Below are 15637 nucleotides of genomic sequence, written 5' to 3'. Positions count from 1 at the left end.
GATCTGGAAGAGCATTTCCTTGCAGCTAAGACCAGGACTTATGTGCTGTGATCATTACAAACATTTCAATGTGATTCTGAAAAATTTACAGTTGGAAACGTTGCCATATTTCTCTGCCTCCAGATAGACAAAGTTAATGTGAGCTGTAGACATGGGGGCTGGGCCACTGTTTGCATCAGTGAGGCAGTAAATCAGCCAGTGCTACCCTTGATTTGTTAACCTTTGTTTGGCTGTGTCAGCAAAAGAGGCATGGCTGGAGCGGCCCCTTTCATGGTCATGAAATACAGCCTCTCTCTCTTTAGTTGCAGCCATGGAGAGGAAAGGGGGGGGGGGCTTCCCTCTGTGCAGCACAGGATATTGAGCTTCCTCTACCCCTTAGAGATACATTAAATGCTCCTAGCGGGGGATGAATAACCAACAGAAGCAAAGACCACTGGGGGAACGCCTGGAATCTGTTTCAGTGATGTATCATTCAGAGTTAAATCTTTCAGATCCCTGTCTTATTTCTCAAAACATGCACACTTATTAAATACCAAAAGAGCATTTTGATTTGTATTAAGCTTGTGTTTGACTCAAAACAGCAAACAATGCATTATTCCAGCAGTTATGTCTGGAGGGAGGGGGCAGCAACCTCTCTGTGACCTCCCAGCCCCAGGCAGGGAGAAAGAGACCGTCCTTGACTACAGCCGTTCCTCAGAACACACAAAAGGCCAGTGGTAGTCAGGTCATCTTTCCACTGCGCATCAGGTCAAGTTCCACAGGCAGCCCTGATTTCTTGACGCACAAACCCACACAGACGGCAGAGGTCAGCACGAGGGCAGTGCAGGGAGCCTGGGGCTGTAAACCAACACTGCTGCTGTGAAAGGCCAACCTTCTCTTTCCAGTCCACTGAATGAGTTAGGGAGCTGCCTGGGTGATTTGTGGCGTGATTGTTGCCCTCTATATCACTTGAGATTACAGCAGGTGGCGGCCCACAGCCTGCAAGTGCACACAGCTCTAACACCAGTCCCCCTCGCAGAAAAGCGAGAGAATGAGACAGAGAGAGAAAAACAAGCCCTCAGCTCCCTCCCACACAGCAGTAATAGGTTCACAGGCAATTTTACTGCCAGCAGAGCTCTCTATGACAATCTAGAGAGCTCTTCAGCTCTGATGTCCGCCACAAAAGTTCACCTCCGCTTTTCTCTTTCCACTATTTTTTTAAACAATGTCATCAGTGCTGCAAATTACACCTTCACAGTATCCTCTCCCCTTGGTGACAGACGCACTCAAGCCCGACACACTTCACCAGCGGCGCTCTTCACACGCTGGCGTCAGCACTGGGTCTCGCTGTAGCACCGCTTCATTTTCACATTAACTCCAGTAAAGCATGGTGAAATCAGCGCTGTGCTGAGGGGGGAAACTCAGAATCACTACACTGTGCACTTCAATTCACCCCTGCACTGAACTCGCTCTCGCATCGTAGACACAGCTGCAGGAGATGTCTCGCCAGGGACTAGCTTCTCCAATATATCTACCAGATGAATTCTTTGAAAAAATCTCAAGTGCATTTTCTCTATACCCTTAAACAGAAATGAACACAATGAAGTTATTTCTAATTGCACAGTTGAAATGTAACATTGGTAATGTATACGCAGGTAAAAGGCAAATAAAAATTATTTAAGACTCCAATATCACTTATTGTATCATTACTTATTCTTGTATTTTCCATTGTCTAGCTTTTCAGTTTTCATCGAAAGCACCCATTCTATTCTAAATAGATTCCATCTGTTGAGGCACACACCAAACTCAGCAGTTCACTGATGGGAACATTTTCAGTCTACTCTTGATAAATGGCACTGCGGAGCTTCTTAAATGTCATCCAGCGTCATCTTAATCTTGCTACAGGGGCTAAGCTTGACAAACAATGCGCGCTGAGCTCTCCAACGACTTAGCCGAGTCTTGGGGACGGCTTGTGGACTGACAACATCATGAAGGATGGGAATGTAACTGGGTGGCAACATATTACTGCTCTGGGACGCAGCTTCAATCATTTGATAGATCTGTCTGCAGGGCTTTGAGGTGATGCAGTGTGCTGGTTTGTCATAATAAGTATTTGTATCAACCCAGCACTTCAGTGCGCTCCCCGGACGGCAGTCACGGCCTTAACGAAGCTTGGCTACCGATTTCCACCTACAGAACCTTGAAAACAACTTAGACATTGGTGAAGTTGTTTATTCCGCTGGTGGCCAATAGTCACCGCTTTTTGACTGGTGCTCGCTCTCCCGCAGAGCAAATGAATCAGGATAGCTAGCTGACACCTGCAGGGGCATCGACAACTGCGGTAATTAGGGCGAACATTTAATGTCTCTTTGTTAATGAAATCCATTCCTGGGCAAACTGAACCCAGAGTGAGCAGGGCTGAGGGAGGGAAACAGAGAGGAAAGCCGCAGAGTGATAGTGACTTTAAACTCCATATTAGACAACTATGCACAGTTGACACCGACGGCCCTGAGGTGATGCTGACGCAAGAGGGGAAGAAAACAAATCAACATCAGAAAACACAAAAGCTGTATTCACATCAGATGGATTTTCCTTTTAAATTTCAGTGTCGGCCTTGGGTGAATAAAAAAAACACTATGGCTTTTGAGAGAGCATGAAAAATACACAGTAATACAGTAATTATTGAGTAGGTGAGAAAGCTGCGAAATTAAAAGATGAGGGACCAGCACCAACTCTTCAAAGAGATCTGAGGTTGCCCTGGGCTGCAGTGAAAAAAAAAGCCAACAGTCAGTCATTAACAAAGCTGCACGTCAGCAGCTGAATTACAATGGCTTTCTCAACGCTCTGCTGTTTTAACGTATATTCAGTGCATCTTAGCTTTGTTCCAATCAGTCACAATATTATTAATAATAATGGCACTGAGTCTGAAAAAAGCTTTTGCCTCTTCCACCATGAATAATACACATTGTCATAGAAAATTCAAGCTATTTGGTGTATTTTTTGTGGTACTATGAATTATTTTAAGCATGATTTATTCACCACAAAGACTATTTTTCTTTTGTATCGTTACCTGACTTTTTTTCACTTGTAAGTAAAGCTGTGTTCTTAGACAACTGTCTACAGATTTCAATACTTGCAAAGTAATGACTCATGTGCAACTGTCTCTGCAGCATCAGGATCATAGATTCAGCCATAATTATTCCTTTACTGCAGAAGTCAATACAATAAACTAGACGTTGCTTTGTTGGGGAGCTGTTTCTGCTATCATGGCCTGTCATTACTTTCCTAGGCCTATGCTGAAGCCTAGAGCCCAAAAAGCATTTTATGTGTACCAACAAGAATGTGTACAAACCGTCAAACAAACAGAGACTTTTTGCACCTGCCTCTGGACAAATATTGACACTCATTGTCCCACAAATGAGCTTCTCTCGCTGTTTTCGTTGGAGCCATTGCCTGTCCTGAGGTTTGGTTGCATTAGAGCGCTGGTAATCCTCTACAGGAAAAACCCACCTGACTCTTAATCTCAACACCCCCCCTACATAAAAATACCACTGGTCCTTGCTCTCCCTGCAGCTGGATTCTTTTACTCGCCTTTTGCAATTGTGGTAGGCATTAGCATTAGCATATGGCAGGAGAAGAGGAGGGAACAGAGATGGTAAAACGGAAGAAAAGAGGGGATATTTAAATGGAAATAGGGGCCAAGAGAGTGGACTATCAGACAGCAGAGAGAAAGACTATTTTGTGTACTGTTTCCCCAGTCAGGTCCTTTCATAGAGGGGGAGAGAGGGCGGCCCTCTGTTGATTTAGGCCGCACAAAGGGGGCCTTAATCCTTTCAAGGGAACCAAATAAGTCCACAGAGAAGCACGTTCAAAAGGAAACCTCCCTGTCAAGCATGGCCATTGAGCCCACCAATGGACGCCACAAATCAAGCTCTGGAGGGAATCAAAGGCCAGAATGTGGGAAATGTGTTTGGAGGTCTGCACAGAGGAAAGTGCTGAGAAGCGAGGGGGGGGGTATGAGGACATATCATCAGCAATCTGCCCCATTTCTGCCACAGCCCTGAAGGGGTCATTACCCTCATCTCTGAGCTTCCCGCCGGCCCTGCATGGTAACTCCCCCCATTACAGAGGAATGTCCATTCACGCGGGGCACCTCCATTATCCCTGAGCCAGAGAAAATGGGGCTGCTTTTAACAGCAAATTAGTGACTTAATAATGAGGTCACATGTGGTGTTGGCACGCTGAGGCCATAAGCAGATGCCTTTCCTGCCCTCACTTCATTCCCCGCAGCATTGGTTCATCCTCCTCCTCTGGCTGCTGTACAGGTCCTAGCGCATTTCAGCACATTTGCAACGAATGCCACATCGGTTCCAATGTTACACACACGTGGAAGCAAAAGCCTATCTGAAGATTCCTTCTGATGACTGCTGGCAGAGTGAGATTTTTTTTTTAATGTATAGGTGTTGACAAACGGCCGAGTAGTCCTTCATACCTGTGCACCTTGGGTAAACTGGATCAGGTACATGGATGTGATACATTGTTATTGAAGCATTATTTTAAATGACCATACATAAATATGACAGTCTCTGCACTGGGATGATTCATACCGATTTCAACATGGTGATAACAACGGGAGGATGGAAATACCCCTGCACCATCACACTGACATCACTTTAGCATGGCAAAAAATATAAAATTAACTTTACTTGTACCTTTAACTGCAGCTGTGCTGAAAAATTTCTCGGAGCCCGCATCGGAGACCTGGAAAAGAGGAAAACGGAATGAGCAGAATATCACATAAATTGCTAAACCTGAATATGTCATTTCCCTCCAAAATGTCCAAACCCACCCCTAGATAACATTTCTGGGGACATTTCAGAGCCGTAACTGCTGACTGAGAGGAGATTATTGGGTTATGGTAAATAATTATTATGCATAGGTCACCAAACTGTCATTTTAGACTAAACCGTACTGCTGAATTCACCCCAGTAAGGTTTATTAGATGTCATTTTGATAGGTTTCTCTGACAGTGTATTCTCGACCGATGCGCTCAATTTTACGAAGACAAAGTTCGAGATCAAATTTAATCCCATTCAGGTTTCTGCATCCTGTCATGTCCAAATTATGTCTGTAATTATTTGGGTAACCTGAGCACCATGATCAAAACCAACACTTGGTATCAAGACTCGAACAAAACAAGTGGCTCTCCATATTCATGCCACTTGATGGCACTGTTGCTCCGCGACAAAACAGTCCAATCCCTGCTTCAAGCAGAGCACCGACAGCATCACCGTGTTAGAATAAAAGGGATGGCATTGGAAACTAGAAAACGTTTATATAGGGGGAAAAAAGTGAAAACAAACAAAAAACAACTAAGTCAAAGATAAAATTAGATTTCAACTACGGCATTGAGGAGAAAGATTATTACGTTACAAATAACTACCGGTTCCTAGGACAGGAAAGAAACAGGACAACACCCGTAAAGCTGCACATGGGAGGAAGACAGACAGGTTTCTTTGAAGAAAATGAATTTCTGATAAGTGGCTTAGTGGATAGACCCGCCTCGGATTTCTATAATGCTAAATTCTGGACCACATATGACATTAAGGCATTACACTTTGACAAGCGGGGTTATATTTTCTTGTAATTCACATAACCCCGGCGGCAGGAAAATTGGAAATCTGCATGCAGTGACAGCTTAGGTATAGGCACACTCGTTTTCTTTTATCCCGACGTATGTCTGTTATTAGCGCTGCGGGAGAAGTGAAGTATTGTAATCACAAAATCAAAACAGAGCAGTGCGGATACACAACCTGGCCTACACTAGGGTTGATTTAGTGTTGGCGATTAAAAAATACACTGTAATCGATCGGGTAGTAATTGTCCAGTACAACACTGACAAAATGTAAACAATGAAAACTGCAGAATAAATGACAGCGTAAGATGTGGCATGGCAGTGGTTACTATCACAAAAGGCCACTCGGACCCTCTTGCAGGCAATCGCAGGCAGTGATAGACAAATCTTAGATCGTAAGCGGCTCGGAACCAGCGCGCATACCTCTGATGTGGCAAGGTTAGCGAGAAGGCAGAGAAGTCAGGGTATTACTTTCTCGGTCTGGTAAATATGGCCTCGTTTCACATTCTGCTTCTCAAATAATATAATCCACACAACAGGCGGCGAAGTCGACTCCCTTTAAATTGAGGACAGCCATGCGGAGAGAAAAGAAGCCTTTCCAAGAAAGAAAAAAAAAAAAAAATCCAAAGCGTTCACAAAGCTACTGAGCCTTTTGGACAAAGGGAACCATGTGTCTCGCCACGGAGAGCTTCACCGAGGCGACGAGAGGAAAAAAAAAATCCCCTGATCCACCTCTCTTTCCTTGCTCGGGACACAATGTGGGGGTTTTTTTTTTTCACGTATATTCTCCTGTCGGAAATATCCGTGAGAGGAAACAAACAGGATCCGGGAGGGTTTGTGTGTGAGTGCGCAGAGAGGGGCTGCTTCCGACGGAGCGAACCAATCCAACAAAGCGCGCGGCCAGTTTCCTCTGTGGAGACAGAGCAGGAGGCAGGTCACACAAGCAGTGAGTACAGATTCACAAGGTACAAGCCCGCTGGCGCTGTGTGCTCAGCTGCAAAGCCGCTCAGGCGTTCTCCCCCCGACGGATCCAGATCGTGGGCACAGAAGAGCCTCTCCCCATCCGCTCCCAAGCAGCAGACAAACTCCCATTCATCCAGCGACTGGCTGCCCGAGTGCTGCTGCTGCTGCCGCCGCTGCCGCCGCCGCCGCCGCCTTCACGGTCGGGTCCTCCCACTTCCTGATTTCCAGGCGCACTTGGATTCAGCCGAAGTCGTGCTCCTTCACGAGACGAACAGTCGTGTTTTCGGGCTTCCGAAAAGCTTTGAGGTCACAGAGGCGCACATCGGCGCGTTTACCTTTGCGTAAATGGCGCGCAATAAGAGAGACAGCGGCGCACCAGAGCTAGATAAGGAGGCAGAGAGAGAGAGAGAGAGAGAGCGCGAGAGAACAAGAGGGAAGAAGAGAAGGAAAGAGGGAGGGGAGAGCTGAGGCAGAAAGATATTCTTTCTTTCACTCTATACTGAGTGAGGTGATGTCAGCCGCTAATGAATTCCCCAGTAGGGTGCTGCTACCGTGAGGGGAGGAAAAACAAAACGCTCCTTTATGAACAGCATGCACATCCTCGCAGCCCACAGGCGCTGTCTTCCTGTTGGATCAACTCCCACTCCACTGGCCTGACGGGAGGTCAGCTAGTAATATAAAAAACACTTTGGGTCATTCAGCCTTCAGTCTGAGCGCTGAGCTCTCCATGGCCCACCCTGACAGACCTAAAACCTAGGGAACCTCCCCCCTGACACTGCAGACGTAAATCATGACTACAAACTTTATAATTATGCCATAACTTTACCAAGCCCTGGAGGGATTTTTTTTTTTTTTAGCTTGCCTGCCCAGGGTCGCAACAAAACAGTCCTGCTGGAGCTGGCAGATTTCAGCTTCTTGCTCCAAGGGACCACCTTTTAGTCTTTTCCTCGTGCTGATGCCACAGTGCGTGTATTTAGAAAGGGATCACAGATTTAAGGTGGGACACCATCCTGTTAAGATTCACACTGCAGGCCTGAAAGTAATATTTACCTGAGAAGCAACAGCGCTCATCCTTTTCTTGCCTCGATCCCTCACATTTGGTGAATCCTGATCTTATGCTGGACATTCCTGGAGAATCCTCTTAATAGCGCAAACCCTTGCATTCTATAGCTTGTCTAATGACCATTAACCCACTGGCTGGGAGGTCAGTGGATGTACAATAGAGTCACATTGCAAAGTATTTCCTTGCCAGCTCAGCCCAAGCAACCACAGAGCAGAAAACCGACTTAGCTCATAACTGAGATGCTAATCCGTCCCTCGGTAACGGAGAGACTGAGGGTCTGTTGGCTGGCTGGGACTGGCCCTACAAACATGAAGTCATGGGAAACGGGATATACAGTTGTCTGAGATTCAGAGTGGCAAAACAAATCCTCACACATTAGGGCTGACACAACAGCACTTTTTCTCCAAACTGCAGTCAGATGCTCAGTCTGTGCCATGGTTCATTCTTGAGTATAACAGAAATGCATTAAATCATGTCTAAAATTAGTTGCAAATGTACTAACTGTGGTTACGTGTAATTAGATCACAAGCAGTCTAATGTTTGAAGCGGTGATTGTGATGAAACATCAAGAATGTTTTGTGGTCTGGCTTCAAGCGCATGACATGGCTGGCTTCAAGATATGTATTTATACGACTGCCACCAACAGAAAATGGCTACCAGTCATTTTCTGGGGCCTGTGCAGCAGCAGCGGCAGCGGCGGCAGTGGCAGCGGCAGTGGCAGCAGCAGCAGCAGCGAACGAGTCGCTGTTCTCCATTTTAAATGGTCATTATCAGATTTTAGAGCGACCACAAGTCTGTGATTACAGCCCCACCGCCAAACAATCAGCATCCGGATCTCTCACTGCACATTATTTTCATTTCAAATGAAACGCTGACAGAGATGAACACGCAACATAAAAATGAGAACTGTGCACAGTTTCGCTGTGGAAAAACATCCTTCGTGCAAGAGAATGAAGCACTGAGATCAAACACAATGTCTGGATGTATGCTATGTATCTCAGTAATTGCTGTCTGGGCACGTAAGTTCTGTCTATAGACCATCAGCTTCACACTGACATTTTGTCATCTTTTATTCTTTTTTTTGGATGCTGATTCTCCACTTCAAAGAAATCAGAGGCATGTTTGTCTCTCCCCCCACAATCATGGTTTAATTTTACAGGAACTCTCTTCTAGATTACAATCACAGGGGACCGGCTCGCCTTTATGAGCCTTCCTGCCATTATGCCAAATCTACCCTCATTTAAAATATTACTGATAAGTGTAACATGAGTGCTGGCAATGTAATATGTTAAGAGCTCTTATTACATTTGCCAAGCTCTGCCTTTGCCTTAAAGGGGCTAAAAAAATTCCCATTTATTGAAACAAGGATTGGCTGCAGAGGCCAGGTAATAGAAAGAATTTTTTTAATGACATTGAACGCAGTTGTTATCAGCTACGAACAACAGTCACCTCAGCTGGGTGGGTATTTCAGAACAGTTTCACCTCACAGTGACATCTCTGTCGGAATGAGATACAGTAACTCCTGAGCCAGACTAAGGAGTACAGGGACAATGAAGGTAAACAAGATTATCAGTCTACAGCCATGCTCTGTGAGGCTGAACTTAAGGTGCCAGTATAGGCACCTTTTCTCAGGAAAAGGACAGTGCGACTAGCGATTTCTGTCTAACATTCACACCCACTTCACACAGCAATTCTTCTGTTGCTTTTTGTGTTGGCAAATGTGTGTAACGCTAAATATGCCTTCAAGGAGAGACTGTTTGAGAACAGACGACTTTTCACCCCACCTTCAAGTGCGGTGTTTGGAACAGCTATAACACTTTTGACTTCCGATGCGGTCCGACAACACGTCGTATGAACTAGTTCTTTCCTAGCGTTAACTGGCCATTAGCCTTAGGGATACTGGTGCTTTGAGTTAAATGGTAAAGACAGCATCCAAACATGCTCACAATAACAATGTTAACATGTTGCTGTTTACCTGGTTTATTTACCTTTTTTTTTTTTTTTTTTTTTTTTTAAAAACCAGCTTAGCTTAGTGTGTTAGCATGCTAATATTTGGAATTGGCACTAAACAAAATACATCGGAAATGATGGGAATGTCATTAACTTTGCAAGTGTTTGGTCATAAACAAAAGTACCGGACAAATTAAAAATTTGACTTGATGGTGGGGCTAGATGAAAAGTTAAGGGATCACAACCAGTTATTACCATTCATCCTGAGGGGGACATGAATGTGTGTACCATATTTCATGGCAATCCATCAAATAGTTGAGATATTTCAGTCTGGACCAAAGTGTTGGACCAACTGACACTAAAAATAAAGTTAAATAGGTTATACATTTACAAATGAGCTGGAAAATAAAACCAAAAAAAAACAAAACACATTTTCCATATTGGGTTGGTAAAAATATTACGAACTTACTGACACATCCAAAGCCTCTTAGAATGTCTTATATCATTCATATTGTATCATTTTTCCTGATTATTTCTGATTCTGAATATACTTGAAACAAAGAATAAAGAAAAGGTGGATGAAAACACCAGACACATCATTTGACTTAACACCTTACAGAATTTATAACCTGGTTACATCATGGCGATTTAGCAAAAGATTTTTAATCACTATTTAAGTTTCACCTGGGGATTTGAACATGTGAACACATGACATAATGACTGGCAGTGTATCACAGGCAGGGAAACAGTGGAGGACCATGTTTCATTATGTTTCACTGGCTGCTGATACACAATAATCTGATTATTGGGATTTAAAAAATAATGCTTGATTAAAAGCTCAAAGTAAATACCCTGTTTGACAAGGATTTTTTAAAAATAATTCCTAGTCTTCTCAGAGGAATGCGTGGGACTAGATCCCGCTCTCCTTGTTGCTTAAGATCTGAAATGTCCAAATGTTGCAGTGCACATCTATGAACTGCGAAATATGAATTTATGTGAAATAAACCCTCCCACTTGGATTTGGCTACATCTCCTCTGCCAGCCTTTTGAGGGCAATGTGAGGATGTTTTTTTAAATTGGTTTTATTTATTCATTTTTTTTTTTTTTTACAATCATTAGATCCGACCTTATCTCCCAGAGCCTGCACTGGGTTGTCAATGACAACTGGCTCTAATCTTTACCCCCCCACCCCCCGACAAGAAGCACTGACAGGCCCTTTCTTCCCAATTCCGTAGACACGTAGCCAGACATAAATTAATCTGTCACTCATTGCTAGTATTAATGTGGAGATGACACACGGCTATGCATGCAAACACACACTCACAGACAAAGACAAATGCACCAGCATTAAAAACCGTTATACAAACTGGGACACCATAGCATGCCAAAAGTGGAAAGAGCCTTTGGAAAAGCTGACAGTCCTCTCTGTTAAACTGCATCAATCAAATATCCTGATAGAGAGAATGGAAGATTTAAGGACTTGAGAAATTCCATCTGCATTGCCACAGACAAGCTTTTCAGTATTAAACCTGTAAATAACAATGCCAAAAATGAATCTTTACTTTGCAGGATTGTTTCCCATTTATTTCAACCAGTGCTCATCACAGTATATACTGTACATACATTATGCCTGGCATTCTGGGAACATTTAGGAAGATTGATAGATGCAGAGATGAAAGCGTTCATTTGACCTGATGACGTTAGCTTTGTAGATCCTTTGTGATATAATAAAACTTCCTGAGCCAAGAGATATGAAGCTCACGTCATATGACAGCTGGGGAAGCTGCCGAAAAGTATTACTTCTGGTTGTTAAAAGCCTGTAGAAACTATGTTATCTGCTTATCTATATTTGCTTATCTCCCCGTGGTCTCTTAAAGCAGTCCAGGGCCGTAGGAGTTCAAGATAAATGGCCTGATCAGTGGCAGACATTATCTGGATCTGGTAGGCAATAATCAGATCCAGCTGACATTGTGTGCACAGAAAGAACTGGCCTGTCAGCGGGAACAAACCTACTTCGCTGGCCATCAGTGTAATGTCACTGCTGTGGGACTCACTTTGGAAAACAATGCAGAAAAGAAAATTGGTTTAACCTTCCCTGCTTCAAAAGCTTTGGTTACATCCCTAATGCGCCCCCCCCACTACTCTGCCCAGTCACAAGAGAAATGGGAGACCCTTTTGCCTAAATTACAGACATTGCTGTGGAATGTGGGCTGTGGGCTACGATGCCGTGGATAATTTCAGACCAGTCAATCACTCCCTCCCCTTCTAACAGAAAGGAGCATATGTGCTGGCCGCCTCAAAAACAAACACACACACACACACACACACACACACACACACACACACACACACACACACACACACACACACACACACACACACAAAATTATGCATGTTGGGCATGATTTACCTCTACCATTTTCATTTAATGTCAGAATAATTACTAATTCTCAAATCCAAGCTAAATGATTTTAAAGGCCTGCGTACATATTTATAGCCCTGTCACTCACTGTATACGTAGAGATTTAATGGACCGGAAAAATGAATTGTCTCAACTTTTAAAACAAAGACTAGGCGTGTGGCAGGGAAGTCGGAATTTTAATGTGCTTCATTTTAAGAGATTATACGTTTGAGATGTTTTCTTTCATCCCCACAACATGTCAATGTCTTTGAATGTATTTCTGCAGTATTAACTTCTGATTGTTGCAATGGCTGACTTGAAACAACACTGTAAACAAGACTGCTCTGCTTGTCATACACATTCACTGATAACCTTATTCAATATAACCTCAAGAAGCTACAGTGTCATTTGATCTCAGTGACAATAAAAGGAGAATTATAAGCGTCTTTTAATTTGACCCCTGCTTTCTCTCTGAAGCTCTACAGTGGAGCCAAATCCCAGACAGAACCAAAGTAACAGATAACCCGCTGCATGATGAACCCCAAGCTTTAATTTTTCTCCCTAATCTGCATGTCTTTATATTTGCGCAGACCCAGCAGACATCTACAACCAAAGAACTGTGGTGCTGGAACCCCCCATGAGGCCTCAACTTAATACTAACCAAGAGTAACTGTGCTGGCAGGGATATTATTTTCCCTTTTTGTTTCTTTCTTCTCAGCAGCGCGATGGGAGCAAGGAAACAAGGGGAGGCAAAGAGATAAAGGAGGAGAAACTAGAGAGGAAGAGAGCAAAGAAGAAATTGAAACAGGATGAGATGGGGAGAGACAGAAAAGACAGAGAGGAAGAAGGAGCCAAACAGGGAGGTAGCTGGGAAGAAAAAGAGGGGAGAGAAACAGCCTGCTGTGTCTCAAAAAGGAATGACTACAGGAAAGCACAGAGGAAATCACCACCAAGGCCTTGTATTAAAACCTGTCTGACTCTCTGCAGACCCCCCGAGCGACTCACGCGGCTGGAGGAGTATGGTCTGAGGGATTAGACCTCTGACACGCTCCGTCAAGACCATTCTGTCAGGCACCAACAGAGACAGGCCCCGAACCCCCCATGCTCCACTTCAACAAGCCTCTCCAAGGCTCTCTCTATGCTCAACAGCTCCGGAGTGGGGGCCTGATGATAGGCTCTCTAGGGGGACACAAGATGGGCCACGGACATCAAAAGCCAGCAGGGTGACAGACAGCGGGGAGGTCTCTGCCAACCCTCCCCCAACCTTAACTCTTCTCTCTTTCTGCTGCTGTCCTTCTTTCTCCCTCCATCTTATCCCAGGCCCCCACTGGCCACTGAGGGGTCTCTAATTGCATTTTGCAAAGCCTGAGCTAAATAAGGTCGTTGTTCTGCCTACAGAAGCCCCCTGCTGGGGGGGTGAATGATGGGAAGGAGAGACATGGGAAGTTTAGGCCCCTTTGAGAGAAAAAAAACGCAAGGCGAACAGAAGATACTTGACATGTCAAAAGAGAGGGCGATGAGCTGTGACCTGTCTCGGTGAAAATGTAGCCAGAATGCTGATTGTTTTTTGTTTTTTTCCCAGTTATTGTCATTCAGTAGTTGACAGGTGATCCAGGTTGTGCCTCTCAAGAGTTCCTCAAAAGAAGAATTTGATCACATCACATTTTGCAAAAACCTGAATGCCAGGAACTGCATCCTTCCACACTTTGAGTTTCTGTGTGAGAAAAGGGCCTTTTGGTTGTGACTGAAGAACGTTGCAGTGGAGGATCTGAGCTTCTTTCATGTGACATGGTGTTTTAACGTGTGTCCACTGAGACAGTGCTTGGATATCCTCCCTGACCTCCTTGTCATCTCCTGCTCTGTGTAACACTAGAACACGGGAGACCGGTTGAACAAAAGGAAGACTCTGTGTGTGTCTATGTGAGTGTGTGTGTTTGGAGACAGGAGAAATTTCATCTGTGAATCCCCTCCTTTTCCCTGGTGGCGTCCCTACAGTGGAAAAGCGAGCTGGTGGTTTGTGACCTACATGTGGAGCTGGTTGCAGGCCACAGACTGGGGCCATGACAGGGCTGCAGGGGGTCTGTCTGTTGATAGGAATGGGAGGCCTCTTCCACTTTGAAGCCCTGTATATTTAAATATTTCATGACCCCCTCATCCATAGCCCCCTTTTATCCGATTTATGCTCTGGCTCGTGGCTGTGTTTCATTAATAGCACAGAGAGAGGAGTTAGTGTCGATCTAATGCCCCCATCAGCGAGGCAGATGTCAGGGAGCCTCTCCCACACCCGGGTCCTTTTGGCATTCAACATATCTGGAAGAAGATCTCGTTAAATGCTAGTAACAATTACACCAATTACAGATAAGCCTAACTGTGTCAAAGCCACAACATGATGTTTACAATGATTAGCATGCAGCATTATCAGCAGGGATGGTAATCAACACCAGTGCCTGGTGCTTCACAAGATCACAGGGCTCTTTATCTGTCATTATCGATAAAAGGCCACCAGCTGAAGACAAACGTGAGCGTAGCTGTCATGTTTGGCACTAGCTCATGCTGCTGGTACTCAGCTGCAGTTAAAGCATAACCAGGTTTGACAGGAGACTTTACAAGATGTCACATGAACAGTACAATGATATCAAATGAAAGAACATCACTACTCACCACACATGCCATTTCTGTTCATTATCATCAAAGGCATCACAAAGAAACACTTTTAGGATCTTACTAAAGCACTTATGGCTCTGCTCTTGCAGTAAACAATCTTTGTTATCAAATCTGCACATATGAACAATGTGTGTTTCCAGTAGTGAAGTGGAGCACAACGTGGGCCAGTAGATTTCCACGAGGGCGCGTGCTGTCATGGCGCAGGGCACCAGTCTGGAAATGTCTCCGAGGCTGGTGACCACGACATAAGGCCCCGCTTGTCTTCTTGTAATAGAGATGCCTTTGAGAGCGGCCTGCATCTGCCTGCGGAAAACATTCCACGCTTTCCTCCACAAACTCTGCGCTGCCGTCAGGCTCTGGGTCCTAAATGTGCACATTGTGAGGCTGCCCTGCTGGCGGCCTGACAGCAGCGCATTCACCAAGGGTTTATTTGAGTGGACCCAGGCTCTCAGGGTGCAGATAGAGCGTGTTCTCTCTCTTAAAGTGTGTGTGATACTTTGTGAACCAGTGTGTTGTTTGTTTTTAAGTAATTGTGTTAAACGATCCACCTTAGAGTTTGCATTTGCTATTAAAGTGATACCAGGAAAGGAATAAAGTATGTGCCAGTGTTCGTGACGAAAGACTGACGTGGACTTAGATATGCGGTTTTCTTACTGAAGTTTTCTTTCAGTGTTTGCAGTCTGGCGTCAGAGGGTCCCACAAGGGACCATTAGCACTAAGGGCCACCCAGGCAACAGCCCTTCGCTAAGCCCAATCATCAGTGCCTGTTTCAACTGTGCTTAACATGTACTGTGTTTACCAACACCAAGCTTCAACAAGATGATCTGGGACAGCTTGCTGTCTGTCTCACTGTTTCTCGCTCACACACAGACACACACAGACACACACACAGTCTGTAAGAGGATTTGCACTGGCAACAGGGACAGACTGTGTTGTTTATCCACAGGGAAAGCTGCAGCACCACACAGAGCTTGATCCCACC

The 15637-nt window shown here is 44.7% G+C and overlaps 1 protein-coding gene across 1 annotated transcript in view; it reads right to left on the bottom strand.

Annotated features, from left to right (window-relative positions):
- auts2a (activator of transcription and developmental regulator AUTS2 a) overlaps positions 1-15637 on the bottom strand; it is a 327408-nt gene that overhangs the window by 29029 nt on the left and 282742 nt on the right. Inside the window, exon 6 of the mRNA XM_040150804.1 lies at positions 4692-4740. Within this exon, the coding sequence (XP_040006738.1) occupies positions 4692-4740 (49 nt within the window). The remainder of the gene's footprint in view (positions 1-4691; positions 4741-15637) is intronic.

Source organism: Xiphias gladius, chromosome 17 (assembly GCF_016859285.1).
Source record: "Xiphias gladius isolate SHS-SW01 ecotype Sanya breed wild chromosome 17, ASM1685928v1, whole genome shotgun sequence".
Lineage (NCBI taxonomy): Eukaryota > Metazoa > Chordata > Actinopteri > Istiophoriformes > Xiphiidae > Xiphias > Xiphias gladius.
The sequence above is the reverse complement of the archived record's forward strand: the minus strand, read 5'-3'. Positions and strand labels throughout refer to the sequence as shown.